We start from the raw sequence: 24442 nt of genomic DNA on the forward strand, positions 1-24442 counted from the left end.
CGCTCCACTCACTTCGCTTCTGTTTTTCTTTCTTTATTGTTTTCCGGTCCTTATATTAAAAATAAATAAATAAATCAGTGAAGACAAAAGTCCTTCATATCCGGATAAAGTTCAGATCGTCGATTCATAATGTGTCAAATAATCGACATTTTCTTTGATTTTAACCCGAGCGGCACACGTGATTCCGCAAACAAGTTCTTCTCTCTGGCGCACCGGCTGTTGATGTTCTGCGATATGTAGCCAGCCAATAGCCGCGAGCTTCCTTTTTGTTTCCGAGGACGATCCACTAGAGGCCCCCCAGGAGCCACAGACGGCCAGAGTCAATCTTTGCATCCAAATCTTCCACAAATTGGCATTATTATGAGTTGTCACACTGTAAAATCTCTTCTCCACGCGGAAACAATAAACACTGACTTGTAGTAAGATTTAACGCTGGCTCATGACTGCTCAGGAATTTTGCAAGGTGCCATGCACGCATATCTTTCCTCCTACATCATCTTTTCTATTATTAATGGTATGACTAAGAAGCCAAAATTATGCCAGGAAGCCAGCAGCTCCTTTGTAACACATATTTTACGCAGAGGAAGAAATACTTGAAAAATATATATATATTTCCCATCAGTTCCCTCCTTGTGTCAGCAGGTTGATTCTGCATTTAGTTATTTACAGGAAGTCACAAAGAAAGTCAGATGACTGACAGCTTGACTTGGTGAATAATATGAAGGATTGAATATAAATAATGGATTAGTTGTTGCTTTTTGCCATGTTTATTTGGCCAAGTCGAAACTCACTGAATCCAGGAACTTGTGGCAGATCTCTTGCCCCTGATCCATGTTTTATTTCATGGAGGAATATCGAGTGTGTGACAAGACAAGGGAAGGGAGGGCGTTTTGGTCTGTTGCTGGAATGATGCAGTGTGATTCCCGTCCCTGCAGAGGGGTTACATATCTTAAAGAAGGGAAAGTGAAGACTTAATTGATAATATAAATAAGGACTCAAGCATCATGTTATGTTTCAGTTTCATTTTTTTATTCCACAGAGAAATCCATCCGAATTTCACGTAAATGTTGATGACAATTTTACATTGCCTTCGCCGTTTCCCTTTTCTGTGAAGGGCTCGGCGTGATGTCGTCGCCTCAGGTTAGTGCTGTGTCTGCAGCCGCAGGAGTGTTCACGGAATCACTGTGTGCAAAGATTGGAAGAACACCAGTAAAGTGTTCAGCTTTAGAAAGCCAACTTCTGTTATTTGTGGTTCTGTGGTGATGTGTTCCAGTATGCAATAACCAGTTTGATTCATTGGCTTACAGGACATCAAATCAGAGGGGATTGTGGAGTAATACCTGAACTTGTAGTCTGAAGGGAGAATCAGACCTAATCTGTAGTCTCTTCTGCTTCTGGAGATTTGCTTTTCAAGGACCCTGGCTGAGAAGCTGTGATCGCTGCATATGTAGCCCGCGAACAGCAGCTTCCCTCTGATATACATCTATCACATGAGCATATAAAAAGTACTTTACACGTCTGAAAGTGGAAGAAAACGCCTCTGCAGTCCCCCACTGCAGTTATTTTTACCCTCCCCACATGTAAAAATGTTAAGCAGGGAGGGCTTTTTTTTTTTTCTGCAGAGAAGTGGTTTACAAAAACGTTTCACAACAAAGGTCATACATCATGAGGTTATTTTTAAGCTTTAGATTTCAACACAGATTGGCGTTGATGCGACACCACATCCTGTTATTTGTAATGTATGTGCTTTCAGAGTTTCTGAGTAGGGCCTGCTGACCTACATTATTTAAGTGCTGACAGTGTGTCATGTGACTATAACTCAGACCTTTATGTTTGATAGTGAAGGACGTTAGCAAACGTCACTGAAGCAGTTGTCATTAGAGCTCCCTTTTGTATTTCCTACTTTTAATACTTTTAATACTTTTACAGGAATGTTTGGACATCAGGGGAAAGTAGTGGAGCGGTGCTTGTTGCTGCCACCCAGTGGGGACCATGAAGGCGTGCACTTTGCATAGCATGCAGCTTTTGGACAAGTCTGCAGTAGGTTTACTGACCAGGACCGTGCCGGGAGCAGCTCTGTGTCGCTGGCGCAGCAGGATGTTCTTGGATTCGTAGCAGGGATTCTCCATTTCTATTTCATACCTCACCACACGAAAAGAGTCCATCTGACACTGGATTTTAAGAAAAAAAAAATCAACCTGTTACTGAATCTGACTGGCTCTAAGCAACACTGTTTTTACCCTTGAAAATGTGCCTCAGTATCACTAACATAACTCTTATTTTGCCTAGATTCACACCTGAGTGCAAGGCGATGTTCTGTGTTTGTTCTTCCTCCTGTAAAGATACTCCAGCGAGTCCTGGCCAAGCGTTGCGTGCGTGTCGACAGGCTGACGTGGACAAGTCACACACACAACAAGGATCTGTTGACTCTGTGGAGGCTGGCCCATAATGAGAGCATCATACTCCAGGTCTGTCACTACCGGCATTAGTTTAGTGCTGCAGCAGCAGCTCCTCCGCTGCCCTTCCCCCAGCAGTGCCGCTCTGAGTAGATCCGGGCACACTGTGAGGGGGACAGAGGGGGGGAACGGTGCCACTGCAGGAAGGAGGGTGACGGCGGCCATCTGCAATTCGGGATTATTTGGAAGAAAAACTGACCTGGGAGACAGGGAATCTGATGTTTTATAAGGCTACTAAAACATGTAGCAATTGACTTTTTTCATCAAACTAGAGCGTCTGGTCTTACTCTGGTTTGATGCTCCCGTAAATCCGAAGGGGTCCTAGCTGCGTGAATCCACGTTCCTTCTTTTCAGGCTTTCTAGGTGTCCTGACAACAAACAGGTCAAAAAAAAGTTAAACTGTTCTTTAGTGTGCCTTTCAATAATGCAGCAAAGATCTAGTGCAAGTGTAGCACAAGTGAAGCACTGAAACTGCTCCGCAATGTGTTTCTGTTACTGCAGCTCAAGAATAACTAAAGCAGGTGCCGTTATAACTCGCTGGTTGAGCAGGTAATCCATACACTGTAAAGCAGTTTTTGTCCCCGCTGGCCTCTCGGCTAAGTCCATCATGAAAAATACATATTTTAAAATCTCAATGAGACTTTTACCTGGATAAATAAATAATATATATAAATTCTCTTTAGTGTGTTTACTTGGTTAAGTTATCCAGAGTAGAAACATCCAAATATCGCTGTATGTCACATCATTTTCACACATCCACTGGAGCACTGAGCCCTTCTAAATGTCGCCCAGTGGAGCTGTATGTCGGGAGGAAAATGTCCAACTCATTAAATGTTTTTCAAACTGCTACATCTTCAGGGTGAAGACTGTGTAATGTTTAATTTCATCTCTGTGAGAGTAGCGAAGGTATTTGCCCAGTGAATTTACAGAGCACCATCGGGTGCCATGTGTCCTGTTTCTAGCAGTTTTGGAAATCGACTGAAGAGCAAAATCTCCTGAAAATGTCAGAAAATGTCCTGACCTGATCCTCCTAACATAACATTGTTCAGAGTTTGTGTGTGGAAATGGCTTTAGCGTGCACCTAGGCAGGACAACGGGAAAGTCCGGCGCTCTTTCGGCTGATTGCGACAGGTGTCCGTGAAGCTCCCGAAACTCATCTCTGCTATCCTCCGGCTGGACAGGGTTAGCATTTACTCGTTCAGGTAGCTTCACAGAGGGCAGAGCAGCTGACTGTGCCTCTTTTCTCGGCCTGGTCCTCGGTGGGGCATCTGGCATCCGCTTTGAGCCAGGACACTTGATACCTGAAGGAGAGGAAGAGGTCACTCAGAAATGCACACAGATACAGAGTTGCACAGATGACCGTGAACAAGATCCTCATGGAACTATTCAATAATGTCGAGTTTGCAGGATAAAGTGATCCTGTAACTTTTTGCTTCATTGAACTATTCCAAGCAGCTCCGACCAGGTCAGGTTTTCTTGATGTTACAACCAGCTGTTGCAGTTTTATCACATGTGGGGAGAACAGGGTGAATGTCAGAGAAGCTAGAGAGGCTATGTTTGGAAGCTGTGAGCGTGTAAGTACCGACAGCCACACGATAACAGTCCAACCAATCTTCCACGGTTTTGTGTACTCTTTGCTGAAGCCTGATCAGTGTCCCGCTAGGATGACCTCCTCTTTTCCAGTGTGCTGACGACTCCTCCTGCCTCTTCCCTTCTCTCACCATCTGGAGAGCATCCCGAGAGCACACCGACTTCTGCCACACAACATTATGTGCGCATGGTAGATTATGTTATGTAAAGCATTTAGCTAGCTGCTCTATACACAGCAACCACCGACTATTTGTGCACAAACGCACTGGTGGCTATTAAGCTAACTGCTCCTCTTTATCTAATCAGCTGTTTGATTCACTGTTTGTGTCACTTTTCCACTCAGACACAATCATCTGATCATTAAAAGTGTCTTACATGTGTCAGTGGGGGATACAGGAGGTCTTGAGCAGCATCAGAGATAAACGTTTCCCGAGTCTTCAAATAAGACTGCAAATGCAGAACTGATATTACAGAGAAATATTTTAGCTTCCTCAATATCAAGGTGAAAAACAATGTAATCTTACTGTTTCCTTTGGCTGATTAAGGTGAGACCGAGCAGAAAGCGGAAGCTGGGCGGTTTCATTTTCACACCTGAAGGTGAGCACTGCAGACGTACCGCTGGACAGACTCACAGACACGTGATCAGAAATCTGCAGGAGACAAGCAAACACTTTTATCGGTTATTAGAAAATGAAAACCCTAAAGAACAGCAAAGTGGCATAAAGAGTTAGCAAGTCCTCCTGTCTTTGTCGCCTGAAACGATCCAATCTAAAGCAAAGAAACCCTGCAGACAATAAAATATGAATCTCTACGTCCTGTCAGAGACAGTTAGTGTTGCTGGGATTTATGCATGAGTAGGAAATCTACACCGTAGCTACATCGTAACCGCAAACCCCACTGAAACCCTACAAAGTGAGCTGATGTGCATGAGAGTGGATTATATATCCTGAACCCTAAAGTATAACATTGACAACAAAACTCCCCCATCATATTTTTATGATTTTTTTCCAAGTCTCTTGTGGTTATAGTACCATAACATATGATTTAGCATATGTAATTCCAAAGGCAAAAACCACAGGGACCAAAAATCATTTAGATAGTTTGCTAAAAAAAAAAGTAATATTCATATTTATTTTCAACTTAGTAATTTTTTAAAGGTTTTTCAGATGTAAAAGCATTCTTGCCTAACAAAATGAGGAGTGCTGCATAAAATGTTTTTATTATTTCATTGAAATTCAATAAAAAAAAATCAATCAGCTGCCTCCCCAGAAATATAAGTACACACTGTACTGCCAGTTCCTCCTGTGTGTCTCTGGCTACTTTTGCTCCGAATTTTTCAGTTTATTGATGAGAGAATAGCAACAACAACATCGAGAGGAGATTAATTCGTAGACCCCACCTGTATTGCAATCTTTTCCCTGTGATATGGCTTCCAACTCCACTCCTTAGTTTTGTTTCCGTAAATATCGCACACGAATCCACCGTTCTGGTCCCACAGTGCTGTGACGGCCGAGCTGCATTAACAGTTACAAAAGATTTAAAACAAACAGGCGAAGCATGTGCAACAGAATTTTGTTATACGTGTATTTTTACATGTTACTTCATATTTTTCAGTAAGAAAAAAAAAATGAAAAGAATGGAAGCCACCTGGCATGCACTCACCTGAGAGGACGCGTGACGGCCCCGCGCCCAAATGCTGTAATAGTCGCGAGGATGGTGGGAAATTGGCTGTCAGTGAACACATTGGTATAGAAGCCTCCGCAGGGCAGGCCTGAGTGACTCTGGCACACTGCCATGCAACCAGATGGGTAACTGAGGGGCCACAATTACAGGTCATAAGGTCAGCAGCAGTGACACATTTTCCATATGCCCAAATCCGCCTTTAATTCTGGACACTCATTAAAATTGAAATCTTTATGAATAAACATGATGAGAAAAAGATGATACTATATGAATGAGGAGCCATCGTTGATCCTGTAGTGCAGTTTTTGCCGGGCAGGATCCTGCTGTTTCACTTCTGGTATCTGTGGCATCCCGTTGACTAAAGAGGAAGGATGGTCCTTTCTTCTCCTGCGTGTCACGTTAGCCTTCGTATCCCCATAGTGACGGAGGATAAGCTGTTCGTTCGGATCCAGCTCAGTTGTTGGCAGTTTTCTACGTTAAAAAAAATACGGTTAAGTGTAAACGTTTTTGGACAAATGTGACTTTTGTCGTTTTCGTGTGAGTGTTCTTGACTGGGTTAGATGTTGTGAAGGGGTTTTTTTGAACCATGGAAATAAGCCGTCATCTTTTGGTGTTGTTATATTTGTTGATTTTGCTACTCCTAAAGTTTTTGCTCCGTCTCTGATAGGTTTGTTTTTTCCCCATCTTCAGATGGCCTTTGCTTTTACTGACCTTTCTTTGGACCTCATATTGAGAATTTAAATGAAAAACTATCAAATGCAATTGCATCATTTGAAATCAACTCCAGATCTTTTATCTGCCCAATTAGTCATGAGATAAAGAGGGAATCGACCTCATTTGACCATCAAACAGTTCCAAACAGTTTATGTGCAACCTTTGTCAAACCCTTTGAAATAAAACTAAAAGTCAGCACTTCAACCACATATTGACTGTTTGATTTCAGATCCCCTGTGTTGTGTACAGAGGCAAAATTACAAATAAATGTGTCACTGTCCAAAAGCCTATGGACCTTAACGTATATTAAACAATGCATGTGAAAGTACTGGATTATATTGCTTTAACCAGATAAGGATTTCAGTAACTGATGACCAAATGTAAAATAGCCTGAAATTCAATCAAAATGGATTCATCAGATCAGCCGACCAACAGGATCTGATCATTTGGAAATGCAAATGCTATTAATGCAGAAACAGACGCTGACAACTCACTCTGGATCTTTTGCTCCCTGCAGTCTCTCCACCACCCACTGATACAAACTGATCCTGTTCAGCACATCACTGGAGGCCTGATTAGGCTGAGCGATCAAACCTGCACACAAAACACACGACACAGCGGAGGCAGTGACAGAGTCATCTACGCAGTGCTGCAGCTGCATGTCATACCTGCATGTTTACACTTACTGGATGAGATGGAGGGAGTGGCTGCTGTGGAGCTGCGAGCTGTTTAAGAGCAAGAATGTGAAACTTAGTCTTAGAAGGATTATAATACAATTTCCAAGGAATTTCACGTAAATGCACTCCAAACTCAGAGTGCAATGCTCAGAGAAACTGCAAAAAGAAAACAAACAAACAAACAAACAAAAAAAAAACAAGAGCTACATCTCAGTTTCTACATGCCTCACAAAAGAAGACTGAACAAGTATGGGCTGTTGGAAAGGTCCAATTTGGGGGGGGGGATTAGATGGATACCTTCCTGGTATGTTATCTTCCCTTGTAGTGTTTTTATGGCCACAGAAATGTGCCTGAAATTATTTCTTTTACCTCTACTGCATCTTGGCTCGCTCTTTTTCACATGTGGGTTTAGTTTGGCTCGCGACTTTCTCCCTGTGAAACCAGCACTTCTTGCTGCGCACGGGTTCTCCTCTGCCGTTTCCTCCCGGCCGCTGGCTGACACCTGGCGGGGAGGTTGCTGCAGCTTCGGGGAGCCCACAGACTTCGGTAGCTTGTCAGTCAGTTTGGGACTTGAACGCAGCGCCCCTGCAGTCAGATCGTGCCAGGAGCAGTTCAGAATATTTACAACCCCGTGAGGAAGACGCCTCTCATCAGCCCACCTATGCTGCCAAAGCAGGCGAGCCAATTCATTTAATAACTGAGGCGCTGCTTGCTTGTATGCCTCGATCGAACCGTTCAGGGTTAAAGCAGACGATGTGCCAGGTTTATCGCCTTCTTCCTCCCTTCCCTCGTTCTCCTCCAGATTACTATGAGAAAATAAGACAGGTTATTTACAGTAAACCACGTTTCCTTCTCCTCCTCCTTTTTTCGGATGCTCCCACAGCAGATCATCTCTGTCAGAATGTGCAAGCCTCTAATTACCTTCGTATCCTGCCCTCGAATTGTGCTCCTCCATTTATCACACTCAAATGTAAAATGTTTCCTCGCTCTCCTTTAACTCGATTTCGTCCTGCTGGCTGCAGAGAGGCAAGTGGACGGTAAAAGTTGTGCTCTTTCTTTTAAACTACACAGTCAGCAAAACGCATCCTCACCTCACCTGATCAAAGAAATAAAAGGGCCCCCGTCTGCCTTCTGTCCCACCAGAAGAACTCATTTCCCGTTACAAAGGGAGAAATCCCCCACACTGTATCTCTTTGCAGCAAAGCAAAAGTAACCTAGCTGAGAAAAAGTGCTTCAAGATCAACATTTCACTCCAGCAAATACCCCCCTCTCTGTTCATGTTCTCGCCTTGTTGCTTGGATACGCACTTCTCGCGTTACGCACGTTAATGATCGACTCTGGGCATCAAATTGAATCTGTGACAGTGCAAACAACAATACGTTACTCTCAATAACAGATAAGGTGTCGAGCGTTTGGCAATGTGGACACACAAAGAGAAAGAAAGGGCGCGCAGGTTGATACTGAGGAGCTGTAGCAGTCAGGTGTGCGCTGGGCTGCCAGGTAACCTGAAACTCAGCCGCTGGACGATCGGAGAAAGTGATGAGTCCAGCACAGTGCAGCTTTTAAAGGCCACACACCGGGACAGGACTGTCACATACATCTGAGCATCACAGGAACTGTGAGTCCAAACAATGTAACTCTAAAAATCTGATGACGATTGAAACTTTTTTTTTCTTTTTTCTTTTTTTTTTTTTTGCTGCTTGGCGCACAGGAGGATCGTCTTCTTCTGTTCTGGTTAAGTTGTTGCATAGAGATCGTCTAATAGCTCGTTATTGGCTGAAGCTCCCTCCAGCACACTTTTCTGCTTTGACCACTGGAGGCTCCCAGCAGCTTATGCGTCACTTCGTCTCTTAGCAGCTGATCATGGCGGAGCTACAGTTCCAGGCTGAAGTGGAGCCTCAACTTCTCAATGGGGATGACTTGAACGAGGAAAGAGAAGAAGCGGACGCCTCGGAATCGGTAAAGAAAAAAAGAAGAAAGAAGAAGAGGAGCAGAACCACAGCGCCAGGTAAGGAGCGCATTTTGCGGTTAGAGGATCCTTTTAAAGAAAATAGCGCAAAAAAAAAAAAATATTCCCCTTACTGCTCGGTGTTGTGCAGAGCATTAAGTGTACTGGACATGAGACTTTTTCAACCTGTCAGAGGGTATTCCTGTCCAGATGTCCCAACTCTCAGCGGCTGCTGCTGAAGCTGAGGGCGCTCATCTGGAAACGGGACAGACTCCGAAAATGAAATGTAACGTCAAAAATGGATTGGAAGCTGTCACTTGAAGATATGAGGGGAATAAATGTAACTTGCCCAGATTAAATATGTTTGATCCTATAATTCTCCACATAATCTGCGTGAAATTATGTAATAGACCCACAGTTGTAGTGCAATACGATGACATGTTGCCAGTTGCAGCATTACTGCTTCATCAGCAGTAAAATCCCAAAAGGTTAAGTTGCTGAAGCTGCCCTAAGTCAAGCGTGGTCCTCACAGCTCTGTCTATGAAGGGCTAAATGTCATAATGCTGCAAGCTGCATATGCCCTTGAGGATACTGACTTCTCAAGGCAAGAAATTATTCACACATCCTGCCAAGTTCAGATCATGGTAGATGCACTTTCTTGAATGGACTCTGAACCACAGATAATTTACTCCCTCTGTGTATGTGTGTGTGCGTGCATGCACGTGCATGTTCACCTGCACATGCATGCACGGCATTGTGTGACTTTGCAGCAGGGACAAGCGAGGCTGAGGGGGATAGAGACGCCGGAGGTGTTGGTGATGTGACAAAACAGTTGGAACAGCAAACGCTGGAGGACAAAGAAAGGGCCGAGGATGGAGAAGAAGGTATCTTCTTATTACAGCCGCCCACTATCAGCATCATTGTCTGCAGCGGTCATGCTGCTGGACTTCAAGTCCCAGAAAGTGCACTGTGAAATTCAGCTGATCATATCTGCAATGTGATATTTGATTTTCAGTAGCACTCCGGGAATTGTGCCCAAACGCCTGTCGATATTTCTCACTTTGCAAACTGTATTGAAACTAATGATGCTTTCAACAGATGGGGACGAGGGAGAGAACTCAGCTGGAAAAAAGAAGAGGAAGAAGAAGAAGAAGAAAGGATGTAAGCTATTTTTTTTTCCCGTAGCGCACCAAAATGCACCAAGAATTTAAATTCTTCACTCAGCAAGAGGATTTTTCTTATTGTTTGTTCATTTAAAAAGCAAACACACGCACACTTAAGATATTAAGTAGATATGTAGCATTTGATAGCATTGAAAGATCGTTCAGTAAAATCTTTGCGGTTGTGTATGAGCATCGGCGTGTATTCGAAAACAGACGTCACTGCGTTGAAAGCGCTTTGGAACACCAGATGATTGCAAACAGAGCACAACAGCAGTTTGTCTTTTTTAAATCCATGTCATTAGTCGTCAGTATTGCAACATGCAGTCGGACAAAACTGCATGTTGTTCAGACAGGACGATATGAATGACTTCCCCAGCACTGTAATTCTCTTTCTGTACCAGAATGCCAGGCATTGTTCTCTTAAAGTCAAAATATCAATGTCATGAGCACAAGGGCTCATAACTTCTTAACGTGTTTTATTTCCCCTCTCCTGCTGCTTTTTCCTCTGCTCCGCCTTTTCTGTATCTGGGCCACAGTGAAGGGACAGACTGACCCTCCCTCAGTCCCTATTTGTGAGCTGTATCCCAACGGAGACTTTCCAAAGGGAGAGGAGTGTGAATATCCCCCATCAAAAGACGGGTGTGTGTGACCTCTACGTTGTTCCTTCCGTCTTCCGTTGTGTGGCATTCCTACATTTAACTTAGGTCCCACTTTCCGCCTATCCATACAGGCTATAATATACTAATTGATCGTGTTTCCAGTAAAGATGTAAATCCATTCTCTTTTTTTTTTTAGTATGTTTTGCTGCAGTTAAAAATATCAGCACTGTTTTCACCTGTGCAGTGTTTTTTTCAGGGAGCATGTGTCATAGCCTCATTACAAACATTTGTATAATGAGAAAATAATGAGTGCCTCCTCTCCGTGGTGCTCCCCTGCACCCACCCCCAGGCGCAGCGCAGCGTGGCGGACCACCAGCGAGGAGAAGCGGGCCCTGGACAGGGCTAACGAGGAAATGTGGAATGATTTCAGGCAGGCGGCCGAGGCACACCGGCAGGTCCGTGCGTATGTCATGAGCTGGATCAAACCAGGGATGACCATGATAGAGATCTGGTGAGAAACACGCTGATTTGTCTTTGAGAGTTATTGATATGGTCTGAGAAGATGAGAATGTGATTAAGACCTTGAAAGAAAGGGAGGATCTGCTCCCACCTTTTCTCCTCTGAATGTTTTACCTGGCTTCTCTCTAACATCTGCTGCCTCTTTGTGTTTCTTTCTGCTTCTGTCAGTGAGAAGCTGGAAGACTGCTCCAGGCGGCTCATCAAAGAAGATGAGTTAAAGGCGGGCCTGGCTTTCCCCACAGGCTGCTCCATCAACCACTGCGCAGCCCACTACACCCCAAACGCCGGAGACCCGACTGTGCTGCGCTACGACGACGTCTGCAAAATTGACTTTGGAACGCACATCAACGGTGAGAGCTCGCTAATAACTTTTTAAGTGCTTTTTCAAGTTACGGTCTCCCATTCCCCATTTGGCACGGTGGAGTGATGATTGCCTTATGATTCTGGCCGCCTGGAATAAACTGTTCTCATAAGTTAATTAACGTCCTCTTTTTCTGGATGAATACATGCTGAATGTTTCTGCAAAAAAAAAAAAAGTGCAAAAAAATGAAAATAATTAGCCGCTGCCGGCACTAACCAAACTGTTTGGTATTTTCAGGTCGAATAATAGACTGTGCCTTCACCGTCACTTTCAATCCAAAGTACGACCGACTGCTGGAGGCTGTGAGAGACGCAACCAACACTGGCATCAGGGTAATAGGGCCCGTCCTCCCATGCACCGTGCTTACACAAAGACTTATGAAAAAAAACGAGAATCATCAAACCAGATCACAGTTTAGGTTATAATTCATATCTAGTCTGAAATGCAACTGTGATAACGGGTGACGATAACTCTGAAATAACGGCACAAATCATAACGTACAGTGGCGTGTAATAATTCAGGGTGACATAAAATGTGCACGCTGTTGAATTCCTGCCAGCTGCAGGGGACACACGGTTAAAATCTGATGTAATCTTATAGTGAGAAAGCATAAAAGCAATCAAGTGTAAAATAGAAATGCATGGATATACAGCAACTGAACAGCGCATAACGCAAAAAAACAATAATTTATATTTTTTTATTAAACATGTGGCTGGAAAAAGATGATGTCTCACTTAAATGTGACTACTTTGGTACCTGATGTTACCTGATGATGCTCAGACTGGATATATTAAAGGCTGTCAGTATACGATTCACTTATTCAGAGTTAGTTCCCCCTCAAAAATCAGAAAAAAAAGAAGTGGGATGTGATTCTTACTCTCCAGACCTTCAGTGTGCGATGGATGGCGTGTTATTTACTGACGTGTGTGTGCAAACTCTGATCTGTCCCAGTTCGCCGGAATTGATGTGCGCCTGTGCGATGTTGGCGAGACCATTCAGGAGGTGATGGAGTCTTATGAAGTGGAGATAGATGGGAAAACATATCAAGGTAAAATAAAAATGATGCCATGCTTCATCCTTTTTAATCACGAACAAGGCTTAGAGCTGCTTCCTGTTTATGAAACCCTCTGTGTGCCGCTCTCTTGACAGTGAAGCCGGTAAGGAATCTCAACGGCCACTCTATTGGACAATACAGGATACACTCAGGGAAGACGGTCCCTATCGTAAAAGGTGGAGAAGCCACAAGGATGGAGGTTTGTACACCATTTACCACAGATTACACGTGGATTAGACTGTGGGGCCCAAATTAAAAAACTGCAGACCTCTTTTTTTTTTTTTACTAAAGCGTTTGAAATTAAACCTTTTCCACCTGACTGACCTTGCGTGAATGCAAATGGACCCTTTTTAATTCTTAAGTGCAACTGGACGAACATGTGGCTGGTTAGGGTTACGACGGGGTCTGGAGAAATGTTCCAATTCGCCGCTTTAACAGCTTCTCGGTCACCCTCCTAAGCACCCTAATTACACTTTTTAATGGAATTAGCGGCCCCATCGAGTTGCAACACGTGTTAGCACACCAGCCACTCGTTTCAATCGTGGGCATCAAGAGTTCATTAACGGGGCCAAGGAGAAAGACGGCTTCGCATTATGCAGGGAACTAAAGTGAGCCTGTGCCTGGCTGCACAGCTGTGGTGCATGGCTGGGGTTTTATCTTGGACAGAAGTGGGCATTTTAATTGGGAAGTTGCTGCGTCAAGCCTTTCACCTGATGGTTCCAGGAGAGTTGAGGAGGGGTTGATGCTGATGTGGCAGCTTTGTGTATTGTATTTTTAGCTAAAGTGTGTTGGTGTAAAAGGGCAATTACCCTCTTTGTGATCAGAGAGTGGCAGCTGGGTGTGCCACGGGGACTGCTAGCACTTTGACTGATTATCGGTGCAGCGAGAAAGGGCGTCTCAGTGCTATCAGCTCGTACCACGGGGGACTCCGACAGCAGTCACGTGCTGATAGAGAAGCAAAGTGCCAGTGAGATCCGACCAATCAACAGCTGAAAAGAGCACTACCGCCCTTTAATAGACTCCACACGAATATGTCATCGGCTGACAACTTGAGGTTTTTGTTAAATTTGCTCTCAGCCTCCCCTCCTCCCTCTAAAGTGCTTTTGTCCTATGAGTGCTCAATGACACCTGCCCTGCTCTAACAGTCTTTCATTTCTGCACTTTAAAGTCCTCGTCTCTTTTTGCTTCTTTTGCTGCTTCTCAGGAAGGTGAAGCTTATGCCATCGAGACATTTGGCAGCACTGGAAGAGGTGCTGTCCACGATGACATGGAGTGCTCGCATTACATGAAAAACTTCAACGTGGGACACGTGCCAATAAGGTTTCTGTTTTCACCTCATCGCCTCGTGCTTTATGTTTTTATACGGTGGCTTTCTTCGATCTCCAGTTTGTCACGTTTCTCTCACCTCTCTTTCCGTGTCGCCACCAACACCGCAGACTTCCGAGGGCTAAACATCTGCTGAACGTGATCAATGAGAATTTTGGCACTCTGGCATTCTGCCGCCGCTGGCTGGACCGCCTGGGAGAGAGCAAGTACCTCATGGCGTTGAAGAATCTGTGCGACCTTGGCATCATAGACCCGTACCCACCTCTCTGCGACATCAAGGGCAGCTACACCGCCCAGTATGAGCACACCATCCTACTCAGGCCCACATGCAAAGAGGTGGTGAGCCGGGGCGACGACTACTAAGCATGCGCCAAAATCCACAACGAACCAGGAGACGACAGACTTCTTCAGACTGACAGCAAATATGCAATATTTCTCTGACCTAAATTTCCAGTGCTTGAATACCTTTAGATAATTGTTTTAGCAAAAAAAAAAAAAAGACTCTCATGAAGTTAGCTGAGATAGTTTTGTTTCATTTCTTTCTCTCTCTCCAAAGGATCAAGCCAATAGTAAAAAGGGCATATCTTTAACTGATTCAGCGTTGTCATTTTAGCTTTTTTTTGATGTGCTGCTTTTAGGTAATATGCAAAAGAGATTTATGCAAAAGAATCATGCAAAAAAAAGGAGGTTTAGGTGCTCGCACCTTGCCTGAACATGCTGTGCTTTATTGCCTTGTTAAGCTCATGTGAGGAAAACGGAACCGCTATCAAATATTTATACTTCTACATTTCTTTGCTTTATTTTAATTTGAGGCAGTTTTATAAGAAATAAATTGTTATAAATCTTGCATCCAATGCTGCATTCAAGTTCATGGAGCTCTCTGGCAGCTCTAGAGACATCACCGATACACAGCAGTTTTACAGTTTATTAGGAAGACTACTCCAAAACCTAATGCAGGCTGTGCTGCAGTGCTGAAACCTGAGGAAGAACCTCCGTCTTAAGAAAGAGTTTGACCAAAAATAAACATTACAACAGTGAATGTTTATTGTTTCCACTTATATTGCTCCCTCTTTTCTTAGCTAGTAAGCAAAAATGTCAAATGATGTCAAACTTTAACCACGTACATGTGTATTTCTCTCTTTTAACCAACGGAGGGCGGTACTCAAACATGGGTTAAATATCAGTCAGCCACCTCTGCTGGTGAAGATGATGCAGTAAGGCACATCAGGCTGTTTATTCATAGCCTGGTGCTTCTGCATAATGTGACCGAGGAATGAAACCGATTTTTCCCAGAAGCATTAAGAATGAGCACACTGATGTTTAGTTTATGCAGTTTAGATGAAACAGAACGGACAGGACACAGAAACAGCGTTGCAAGCATCACGATGACGACAGAGCACATTCATTCACCCTAAAAAATAAAAAAAAATCACCACCTTGTCCTCTAAAAGAAAATTTCCAGCCCATTTCTCTTATTTTGGCAAAGTCTTTCAGACAAGGGCATGGGTGGTGATGCTATGGCTGAGGAATGCATCGTGTCCCCTCATAAAGTTTGTCCTTTCTCCTTGGAGACAGCAGACCAGGCCTATTCTTAACCGGGGGCTGGCTCTAAAGTGGCTTGTGGACTCCGGATCTGATACACTGTGATGTCCATTAATACCCCGGCTTTTAATACATATTTATTTTGAGGCAGCAGGAGTCACAGGCCAAAAAGAGAAGCATATGTTCAGAGAGCATTTGCAACACCCAAACACGCACCGCCTCCTGCAGGGCTGACTTAAGGGAGGTCTTGTCAAGCGAATCCTCCTCATGTGGAAGCAGGTCTTCCAAAGAAGGTGAAATCCTTTCGTAGCGAGCTGGCTATAAGAGCAAACAAATCCCAAGTGTTTTAGCCTGTTGTATGCAGAGAGGGTTTTGTTCTCATCAGTCAGCAGGGGGGCGAGTGGCCCAGAGTAAAGTGGAGCTGCTCAGATTTAAGCCGTCTGATTCCTTTAATGTTTTTTCATCCTCTCCCTTCATCCCGGAGTTACTTGTTCTGACTTGCACAGTCCCAGACTCACCACCAAGGACATCTAGCATATGTACTCTTCCACACACGCTGCCTGATGTTTACTCGTTCATGATTTATCGGCAATATCTGTGTGACGACACGGATCATTCAGTCTGTGCCTTTGCGAAATTTCAAAGTAAACAGTCTTCCATAAAGTGGATACAGCAGGACGCGACTGTTTTTTGGCTCGTGAGCTCCGACAGCGAGGAAATCGAGCCAGGAAATGAAGTATAATTGAGTATTTAATATGCACTTCTTGCTGCTTTATAAATAATCTTGAAAGTTTTATGAGCTGAGGCACAGCATAACAGGAATACAATTCAGACAGCTTTGTGCGGATGAAGGTTTTTACGGTCTGCTTTGTTCTCTTTGATCCTACAGTGACTGTAGTCTGGAAGGTATCTGCTCTCACATGCTTATTTTTATCACAGGTTCACAACCTCAGTCCTATAGCTTTTCCCCCCTTTTGTTCTGAGACCATGGACCGTGGAAAAAAAAAAAAAGAAATAGGCAGCGGTTTCACTTTCATGTCCAAGTGAGGCCTAATTCAGACAGTCCTGCTGCCAGCTGCGTCCACTGCACTTCTCGGCGGTTCCCTACCAGTGGCCGCAGTGTTTTCTGAGGATGTGGAGGAGTTTGCGTCCGAGGCTTGCCTTCCAAGGTTTAACAAAGCTCTTGGTGTTAACAATAAGTCGGCCTTTCTTCCAGTCTTCATGACCAGCCACCACATACTCAGATCCTATATTGGAGAAGGGGAAAAAAAGCAATAATGTATTTCAGATCTGCTGAGAATGCCACTACAGCAGGGTGAAGAAAAAAGAGAAAAAAAATGACTATGGAAATGTACATCATTTAGCTATAACAAGTTAATTACCGCGCTTCCCTGGCTAGCTTAGCAGAAGCGATTATTGTGGAGTGTTAGACGTGAAATAGTCTCATAACAGAGAAGTGTGTCTAATCTTTTAGTTGTAAATGTCCAATTTAAATGAGTAATGCTTGGATGTTGGCACTCACTCAAAGCCTCTGTGAGAGGCGACAGGGATCTTTCACTCTGCACAAAGCCGGCACTCTTGTGCACTCAAGAGTCGACTAATTATACACTTCTGCATCGTGAGCAATAAAGTTTCTCATTGGAGCCGGCTGCAGCTGACCTGGGTTGAGGATGGGGCAGGTACAGCCGTGGGTGGTCCAGGACTCTGGGTAAAGGGTAACACTTCCCCTCTGGATCTTCATCTGAGGGTTCTGATACAACACCTTCTTGACCTTGACCTTCACCTCTGCGTGAGAGCCTTTGTCGTGGGCTGACATCACCTTTGCCACCAGTACTGCCAAGGCAAGAAAACAACCAAAAGAAGTAAACAAATAATAACCATGTGAGAAACATTCTAATCGTTTAGAATATAAGTGTTGACTAATAGTAGTACTAATAAGACTCTAATTAGAATTTTCTAATGTGTTTTTTGGCTCTGAAGGAACATTTCCTCACATTTATGAAAATATGTTCTTTTTAAGGCATGTAATTTAAGATATGGGGTGGTACCTGTGGTCAGTCAGATGTGACATAAGCATGAAATGTTTAACCTGCTAGCTCCGTAGACAAAGTCCACACGATGTCCAATTTTACTGATTTGCATGGTGTCTTGCATCAAAGGTGAAGGTAATTATCTAGTGAATTCCCCCCTGAGCCATCGGGTGTCATATGTCCTGCCTTCTGCACATTCTTTCCAGGTAGCAGCCTCACCTAACCCAAACTGATCACTTCAAGTCAGGAGAGCACGTCTGAAGCGGACTTTGTCCTGTTGTGTGCTCCCTGTGAGACAGGACCTGATTATCTTGACACTGTCCACAGGTCATGTGCAAAAATGATTTAAAATATGAGACCCTAACCCTATCCTGGCCTCAAGACATCAAGCATTTCATTATAAATCATTCAGATTGTTAAGATTGACTCTCACAGGTTTACAATAAATGTAAACATTTTTTTTACCATAGTCAAACTCTGCAGCACAGAAGAGTTTAGGGTTGCCAAGGGTTACCTCTATGCATTCACATTTCTCTGGAAAATGAAAGTCAAACAGATAACAAGATTAATACACATAATTTCACCGTGAAGTATAGATTGTTAGATGAAAGCAGCCTTATTTGCATCTATGTGGGCCGATGAGCACGCAGAGTGTTTGGCGTGATGTGACCTGTGACTCACCGGAGTGGTGCAGTGCAGAGAAAAGCTCCTCTACCCTAAAGAGTGCCGTCTCACTATATTTGCTGCTGTGTCCCATGTGGCCACTGGCTGTATAGAAGACCTCCACATCTGAGCTGTGCCGCAGAGGTAAAACCAGTCAGAGCCAGTTAATAACCCAGTATGCTCTCAAACTCCCCAGCATAAATCACCTGATTTATTTCCATTAATACATATGGTTGAGTCTTGGCTCTTACCCAGAAATGCAGTCACCAGTGTAGGGGTCACAGTCCCCCGTGCAGTCACACGGACGGCAGCCGTATTCATTAAGCCCCCAGTATCCCGTCATGCAGCTGTCACAGTAGGAGCCTCCGACACCGGGCTTACAAGTGCACTCCCCGGTGTTAGGGTTGCAGAGAGTGCTGCCACCTGAGTGGACTGAGCCGACAGGGTGGCAAGAACAGGCTGTGCAGGAGAGAGTGACAGAACAAGAGAACTGCGTGTTAACATCTCTGTAGCAAACACTTCTGAACTTCCACATCAGCTGTATTTTATCATTGCACTCGTTACAAGCAACAAGTCGGAAGTATGTTATGTAGTCAGTGTGCTTTGAGCAGATGCAGCAAAAACAAACAGTGAAGGACTCCCTCGGCTCGCTGTCTGAAGGCTCGTTGACATGACAGATTGATTTTTTTTTTCATTTCTAGTTTGTGTAAGAAAGAATGTTGCAGAATGCTTGGAAGGATGGAAGGGCAACAATGGGGAAAAACGTGGAGACATTCCTCCACTGTTTGCAATTACAGCCACACTCTGAAACCTCGAATGCAACTTAAGCAAGAATTACAGAGACTCCTGTTAAGGAGCGGGCTGGAAGTCTGCTTTGTGTCTCATCAGTGACTTAGGAAGGTGCTGGAGCAAAATCCCCTTATCAAGGAGATCAATGTGCTTTAATCCAGAGGGTAAAAAAGAAAAATCAAAACCCTCCAAATAGCAAATTCTGCAACTCTTAGTTGGACTTTTCAGCTGGCGTTGCTCCAAATAGAGTTTAAAGTTTTGGTTTAAGGCCAAAAAACAAAGACACACTGTGGGGTCTTACCTTTGCAGGAGTCAGGTGCCATTTTTGGTCGGCTGGGATCTCTGTAAAAGCCCTTCTTACAGCTCTGGCAGTGACGGCCCTCCGTGTTGTGGCGGCAGTCGTCGCACACCCCGCCACGCCGTCGCCCCGTTGCGAGCCACAGCCCTCGACTGAAGTGACAGCTCCTGGCGTGGCTGTTACACGTGCACTCTTTGTTCAGACGAGCGTGGGAAAAGAAAAGAAACATTCAAGTGTGACGCTTTAATCAGCTCACCTCTCAACTTTGAACCCCAGTGACACTCTTTAAGCGGTGCATCAGCATCTAAAAGGTGTGCGTGTGATTTATGACGCTAAATTAATTTTCCCGATAAGCCAACGAGCCGCGTGTCCTACGATGCATCTCACTCTCTCGCCCCATCACTCACTCTGACACTCGTGCGCCGTCCCCGTGATGCCGTTGGCGGCCTGCCAGGGTTGATCGTTGTAGAGAGGTGCGCAGCGCTCGCAGTGCTCGCCGGCCGTGTTATGTCTGCAGGCACACTTGCCGTGGACCTGCCGGACAAACGCACCAGACAGTGAGAATTTAACAGTTATTGAGCGTTTTATTGTATCTGCATGCACTAAAGGAACATCGCTTAGAGATCAGTTATGACTTCATGTGTCATGTGACCAATTTGAAATTGTTAATTTAGCTGTTTATAGTTAATTATACACAATAATAGCCATTTTAAATAAATGTGTATTTTGGAGTCATTGTTGATCCATTTTCTAAAATTGATGCTGCACATAAACAACCATGCACATTGTAATAAGCACCTAATGTACTTATAACCAACCTCCTTCTTAAGTATCGCAACATAGTGGCATCTAAATGCACGCTGACAGTGATTACACACTGTGCAACATGTCTACACCTCTTAGGCTGTGTTGGCAATAAACTATTGTTTCTATTCTCCACTTACAGTTAAGAGAATAACATGACTGAGACTATGGGCTGTTAAAGTATTAGGCCGAATACCATAATTAAGGTTTCCACCCCCTTAAATCCCTGTAATGGTAGGTAAAGCTGTGGCTTAATATTCAGTCTTCACTGCAGCCCTCCACTTCAGCAGCACATACCAGCACACAGCTGGGTAACGAGGGAGTGGTGGGAACAAAACCCCAAACCCAAACCACATCACAAACCTCGAGACAAACTGGGGGCATCAGCAGATTTCAATGTGACACAACATTTGAGTACATTCTCACAACGGGGCATTTTTGTTAGTGGGTTGTCATGTACCTGCAAACCGTTTCACAAACTCAAGCTCAATGAGTGCTCACCATGTTGCTGATGTTCTGTGTGCCAGAAAGGTGGGCACGGGCCGGTTCGCAGTGGTCGGCGTGTCCATTGCAAAGGCAGCTGCCTTTGACTATAAAATCATAGATGGCGTAATGATCCGTGGGGAGGGCAGAGGCACCAGGATGCTTGGCCTGGCAGGGGCACGGCTGAATCTGCAGCAGACGGACTCTCAGGTTGGTGACCATGAGCTGGTCCTGAGCAGCCGGGCCATAGGGATCCACTGAGTGCCAGGGTGACAAGGCTCGGTAGATCACCTGGAGGATGAAGGGCAGCACATGTGAAAACCTCCAAAAACCTCTCTAACAAGTATTAAAAAAACAATCTTAGATGCACTGACGGATCATGACCAAACATAAATTAAGTTTGTAAAAGCAGGCACCAGCCTGGATTTCCTCACACGCTTGTGCTACAGCTGCTGTTACAGCAATACATGAGTAGCTTAAATGTGAACATCAGTGTATGGTTCTTCTTCTCCCTCGTTACATTTTGTTAAATGTTGATTGTTTAGACGAATAATCTCAGCCCGCCTCTGAATTCTAAGAACAGGGATGAAAACTGTGAGTCACACAGAGGAGAAGGAAGTTATCACAGGCTCAAAACATTCACTTTTAATATCTATGGACCAAGTCTGTGTATAAAATACACTATATACTACAATATCCTCTCCAAATGGCCTTTCCTTTCCAGCCCATATAGATTATTTTTAAACATGTTGAGCCAACTGGAAGTGAATTATATGTTTTTCTGGAAGCATACTTGAATTTTGTCACTTTTCCTTCAAAACCCACACAGTCACCTGCTGTTTAAACCGTCTGTTTGCAAGGGGCACGCTTGCAGAAACCATTTGAGGGAGTGGAACTAAAGGACAGCAAACAAACTGAGAGCTCGTACCGAGGCCCAGCATGAGACAATGAGAACTCTAGAGAACCTCAAGAATAGAAATATGAAGCTGAAAATGAGGGAGTGATTACTTTGCTAAGGTTTGTACAAGTCATGAGCATGAGAGAGACTTGTTGCTGTGTCAGAATGGTTGTGCAACACTGTGGCACCACGCACTTGGTAAATATACAGAATCTGATGTGCAATCTGAAAAGGCTGATTTATAAGGAGCACGTTTTACTTCATCTCTTTACCAAAAACAAACAACAACAAAAAAAAGGTTGACTCTAAATATTCATTTCAACAATTAACATTTCAGGGCTTCTTTGAGTGTTAGCAGAAGAAGGGACGCTAATTATAAAGGATGAGAAGCAGAGCTCACATACTGGCAACACACACACTTCAGGCAAATGCACTGCAATTATGAGATCAGCCATATATTCATTGTGTTATCCAACCAGAACCTCCCAACATGTTCTTAGGCAAATTTAGAGCAAAACAAATCTTTACTCAGTCCAGCGAGAGTCGATCTGTGAATGAAACATAGCTGGTGGTAAGGCAGCATATGGCTTGTGTGTGTAAAAAAAAAAAGTGTCAAAATGAACTCTGATATTGTAGCTGTGCATATCACAGCAGCTTGAGGCCTTGAAGGCACGGCCCATGAGAGGGAGATTAGTTTACAAAGCTTGGTCAACTGTTTGGTTGGTAGTTTGTGTGATAGCAGCTAATAAAGTGCCAATAAATAAATCACAAAGGTGAAGCAGTTGCTGTGAAGTGCTGGGATGTCTGGCAGCACTGATGTGATCACTGCCATATCTCAGAAATGACACTCCAGATCTGCCCTCCAGATCTCTGTCAGAGCTACAGTACATCACTCTTCTCCCCTTTTCAAGGCTTATTTCAAAATGATTCGACTTCAGATGACTTGTTTGATTAGATATGTAAATCCGAAACGTTCCATAACTCCATAAGCACATAACTCAGATTTCAGGACAACACTCACCTCTCCTCTGCTACAAGGATAAGCTCCTGAATACTTGGAGGTGCAAGTTGCCCCACCCTCGCCAACTGGTGACCCCTCCACCAGGCCAAACGTCTCGTCGCAGTTTCTGGCAAAATATCTGAGGGTCTTCCATGTGCGTCCACGGTCCTGGGAGCGCTCCAGCACCATGGCAGCAGGGCGTGGGGAGCGGAACACCAGGATCAAATGGGTGAAGAGGAACTCCGTCTCCAGATCCAGCTGGAGCGTCTCCTCCTTTACCCCCTCCGCAGATTGCCACCAGGTGTCAGGGTGGCGGAAAGAGGAGTCGCTCATGGCAGATGGAGGGTGCTCCTGGCTGGGGATGGCAGAGTTACACCGGCTGCACGTTGCCGCCGAGCAAGACCCCCTGCTGCTGCGGGGGGCGGAGGTCTGTCTGTAGAAGCAGAAGGGCTCCGAGGAGTTGAAGCCGCACACCGACCGAGTGCTCAGCACTCTACCCAGGGCCAAGTTGCCCATGCGGGGGTTGCAGGCTCGTCCAGAGCAGCGGTGATCCCTGGCTTTAGACGTTACTGGGGAGAGAAAGTGTGTGTTTACTTTTGGGATATTAGTAATTGGAGATCCAGCTAGCATTTTCCAACAGTTAAACAACTTTCTTAAATGACACTGAAAAGAAACACCAAGCAGGTTCATACTCACCGGCTAACAGAGGAGAGGATGCGCTCACCGGGAAAATGAGCAGCAGAATCCACAGCCTCATCCTGACTGCGCTGTAAGTCTGCATAAGGTAAAACAAGGCAAGAAGGCGCATTCAAGTGCTTTATCTAAGGATGCCCATTTGCTAATAACGTCCTCTTTCCCTGTTATAAAACTGCTACAACAGACATTTAGAAATGCTGAGTTTAATTCCGCCTTTTGTCGTGTTTAAATCCTCTGCAGGCTTAGCTTGGACTACTTCATCCCAATCCTCGGCACGCATTATTCTTCAATTATTTCCACTCCACCCCTCAGGATTCAACTTTGCTGTGGAGAGTTTTCATTGACATTTGGGAATATGAAGAGATTAGCACCGCCCTCTTCTGGTCTTTTCCAGACCACTCCCACTCCCACTAAAATCTGAAAACACCAAAAGTATTCCGGGAAGACCTTATGACGTAAACGCTATAAAGATGATAGTGTTGGAAAAAATGATGAAGCGAGGTGATTATACTGAAATATACAGGCTTCTATTTTTACTTCTAATAATCATCCAACACAGTTCTAATAATCTTTTCTTTTTTTATTTGTGTGCTCTATTTGTTTTCATTTTTAATTTTATAATATGAAGTTGGTTGTAATGATCCTCAGTGCAAACACATTAGCTTATCCTATAAAGAGAATACACAGCAAGTAAAATGAGACAGAGGGCACCATGGCTGTAGCTAAAGGGAAGGGTATGAGGTGGCACTATAAACTGTAAATCAAAGAAGGGAGTAGCCATCATGACATCACTGACTGGTCAGTGTAGTCCAGTGTTGGGATAGTTAGCCCCCCCAAAAAGTAATGCATTGCACATTCCTTTATTTTGCCCTGGAGGAAATAAACTGTTACACTACTCGTCATTTTACTTTTCCGTGTCCCTGTCATGTCCTGAAATGCCTCATCAGTTCACAATATAAAACTTAGGTTAAAGTCCCTATCGTCCTGAGCACATATAAACACACACACACACACACACACACACACACACACACACACACACACACACACACATATATATATATATATATATATATATATATATATATATACCGACCAATAACCTGCCTCAGTACTACATGGAAGCTCCTGTCAGGCATCATATCGGCT

The 24442-nt window shown here is 44.2% G+C and overlaps 3 protein-coding genes across 4 annotated transcripts; 1 reads left to right on the forward strand and 2 right to left on the reverse strand.

Moving 5' to 3' along the window:
* Positions 1-1171: 1171 nt before the first annotated feature.
* On the reverse strand, positions 1172-8273 carry LOC146628107 (uncharacterized protein C3orf20-like). Its single transcript, XM_085357580.1, has 16 exons — positions 8217-8273; positions 8042-8136; positions 7490-7926; positions 7130-7168; positions 6938-7037; positions 5994-6200; positions 5709-5858; positions 5446-5560; positions 4571-4696; positions 4422-4493; positions 4039-4210; positions 3538-3757; positions 2744-2824; positions 2298-2655; positions 2055-2171; positions 1172-1483 (listed from the first exon to the last, which is right to left on the reverse strand). The coding sequence occupies exons 1-16, from the start codon at positions 8271-8273 to the stop codon at positions 1172-1174; spliced, it is 2658 nt and encodes an 885-aa protein (XP_085213706.1).
* A 680-nt stretch (positions 8274-8953) lies between these two features.
* LOC146628108 (methionine aminopeptidase 2-like) lies at positions 8954-14504 on the forward strand. Its single transcript, XM_085357581.1, has 11 exons — positions 8954-9128; positions 9839-9952; positions 10167-10229; positions 10768-10870; positions 11180-11341; positions 11518-11699; positions 11948-12042; positions 12662-12758; positions 12860-12963; positions 13969-14084; positions 14201-14504. The coding sequence occupies exons 1-11, from the start codon at positions 8984-8986 to the stop codon at positions 14451-14453; spliced, it is 1434 nt and encodes a 477-aa protein (XP_085213707.1). The 5' UTR covers positions 8954-8983; the 3' UTR covers positions 14454-14504.
* A 1497-nt stretch (positions 14505-16001) lies between these two features.
* Positions 16002-23598, reverse strand: LOC146628109 (netrin-4-like). 2 transcript variants are annotated; one of them, XM_085357583.1, is made up of 10 exons: positions 23294-23598; positions 22619-23166; positions 20718-20990; positions 19820-19946; positions 19416-19604; positions 18577-18784; positions 18344-18456; positions 18128-18196; positions 17292-17465; positions 16002-16879 (listed from the first exon to the last, which is right to left on the reverse strand). In XM_085357583.1, the coding sequence occupies exons 1-10, from the start codon at positions 23403-23405 to the stop codon at positions 16737-16739; spliced, it is 1956 nt and encodes a 651-aa protein (XP_085213709.1). In that variant the 5' UTR covers positions 23406-23598; the 3' UTR covers positions 16002-16736. The 2 variants fall into 2 exon arrangements, with proteins under 2 accessions (XP_085213709.1, XP_085213708.1); XM_085357582.1 differs by having other exon boundaries at positions 22619-23341.
* Positions 23599-24442: the final 844 nt, after the last annotated feature.

Source organism: Diplotaxodon limnothrissa, linkage group LG7, assembly GCF_057381915.1.
Source record: "Diplotaxodon limnothrissa isolate DT_005_m linkage group LG7, D_limnothrissa_male_GT1.1, whole genome shotgun sequence".
In the NCBI taxonomy this organism is placed as follows: Eukaryota; Metazoa; Chordata; class Actinopteri; order Cichliformes; family Cichlidae; genus Diplotaxodon; species Diplotaxodon limnothrissa.